This window comes from Bison bison, unplaced genomic scaffold, assembly GCF_000754665.1.
Source record: "Bison bison bison isolate TAMUID 2011002044 unplaced genomic scaffold, Bison_UMD1.0 scf7180017864080, whole genome shotgun sequence".
NCBI classification, from domain to species: Eukaryota; Metazoa; Chordata; class Mammalia; order Artiodactyla; family Bovidae; genus Bison; species Bison bison.
In genome coordinates this window covers 572318-573753 of record NW_011494652.1, presented here as the reverse complement: position 1 = coordinate 573753, position 1436 = coordinate 572318, and the positions used below count along the sequence as shown (strand labels likewise).

At 67.6% G+C, this 1436-nt stretch overlaps 1 protein-coding gene across 1 annotated transcript in view; it reads right to left on the bottom strand.

Annotated features, from left to right (window-relative positions):
* The window catches only part of KCNQ1 (potassium voltage-gated channel, KQT-like subfamily, member 1), a 326604-nt gene that overhangs the window by 283450 nt on the left and 41718 nt on the right, over positions 1-1436 (bottom strand). Inside the window, exons 6-8 of the mRNA XM_010837806.1 lie at positions 1374-1414; positions 1224-1320; positions 490-630 (exon numbers count right to left, since the gene is read on the bottom strand). Of these exons, the coding sequence (XP_010836108.1) occupies positions 490-630; positions 1224-1320; positions 1374-1414 (279 nt within the window). The remainder of the gene's footprint in view (positions 1-489; positions 631-1223; positions 1321-1373; positions 1415-1436) is intronic.

Below are 1436 nucleotides of genomic sequence, written 5' to 3'. Positions count from 1 at the left end.
TTTCTCCCGAGGTCCCCGGCCTGGTGTGGTGGGCTCTGTCAGCCACCTGACCATGAGCTCCTGAGCGCAGGGACACTGGGGGGCCTGGCGCTGAGCCGCACAGAGGTGGGCCCTGGGGTGGCGGGGGTCTCGGGGCAGGGGTGGGGGTGGTCGGCGATGAAGGGCCCTGCCCAGGGCTGGGGGAGGAGCTGGAGCCGCCTGCGGCCACATCCCCAGCAGGTGGCCCTCGCACACTCGCCTTCCATCCCATCAGACTTCCTTCCGCAAAGCCAGGATCACAGATAGAAACGTCAGGGGCCCCACAACAGTGACAGCTAGGCTCCGGGCGTCCAGTGTGGGACCCGGCCGCCCGCCCAACGACACGCCTGTGCGCAGGCTTCAAGCCTGCGGGGGGGCGGGTCTCGAGGACCCGGGGCGACACGCTGTGCCCCACCACTTGTCCGGGCCCGGGGTGTGCAGTGATCTCACGGCTCAGAGGTGCCAACTTACCACTCCCCACCACAGGGCGTCCGCATAGCTGCCGAACTCGACCTGGCCCGACTCGTTGACCGCGTCCTTCTCGGCCAGGTACACGAAGTAGGACGAGAAGATGAGGCCCAGGAAGCCAATGTACAGGGTGGTGATGAGCTCCTGGAGACAGACAGAGAAGGGCGCTCGGTCAGCCAGCGCCCGCGGGCGCTCGGGGGCCCTGCAGATGTGCCCCAGACAGGCATCACGTGCAGGGGCGGGGTCCTGCCGGAGACCAGCTCCAACCATTACCCGAAAGTTCCACGTTAAAAGCCAGGGTGTCTGACAGGCAGACGCTGGGCTTGGAAAATAATCTAGGTTCCCCAACTTGTCGACGGTGAGATCGGGTCTCCCCGTCCAGGAGTGAAGCCAGTGCCCTGGCCCGCCCACCCAGCTCTCTTTCCCGCAGGACCTTGGGGAGTCGCAGGGACGGGCCTCACGCAGGGGTTCAGGCTGGCCCCCACCCCGCCTTCACAGGGCTGCTCAGGATCTGCACAGGTTCAGATTTCCAGGCATCCTGATGCTTCTCCCACGTTGCACATCCATCTTTCCACCTACCCGAGCGTCTCCTGTCCCAGCTTGAGGGAACGTGGGCACACTACCTGCCTGGCCAGCCAGGGACTCCAGCCCCTCGGTGGCAGGGGGCGGGGTGGGGACAGCCCGGCTGGCTCAAGCTGAGGCTGCGCTAGGGCCCTGCGTGCCCCCCGACCACACACCTGGCGGTGGATGAAGACCACGGAGCCCAGCAGCCTCCAGGTGCCCCCCTGGCGGTCGACGTGCAACATCCGCAGGATCTGCAGGAAGCGGATGCCCCTGCGGAGGACAGGCCCCTGTGGGCGCCAGGCGGCCCTGTGCCTCCACCCCACCCATCGACGCTGCCCTCCCCCTTCCTGCGGAGGACAGGCCCCTGTGGGCGCCAGGCGGCCCTG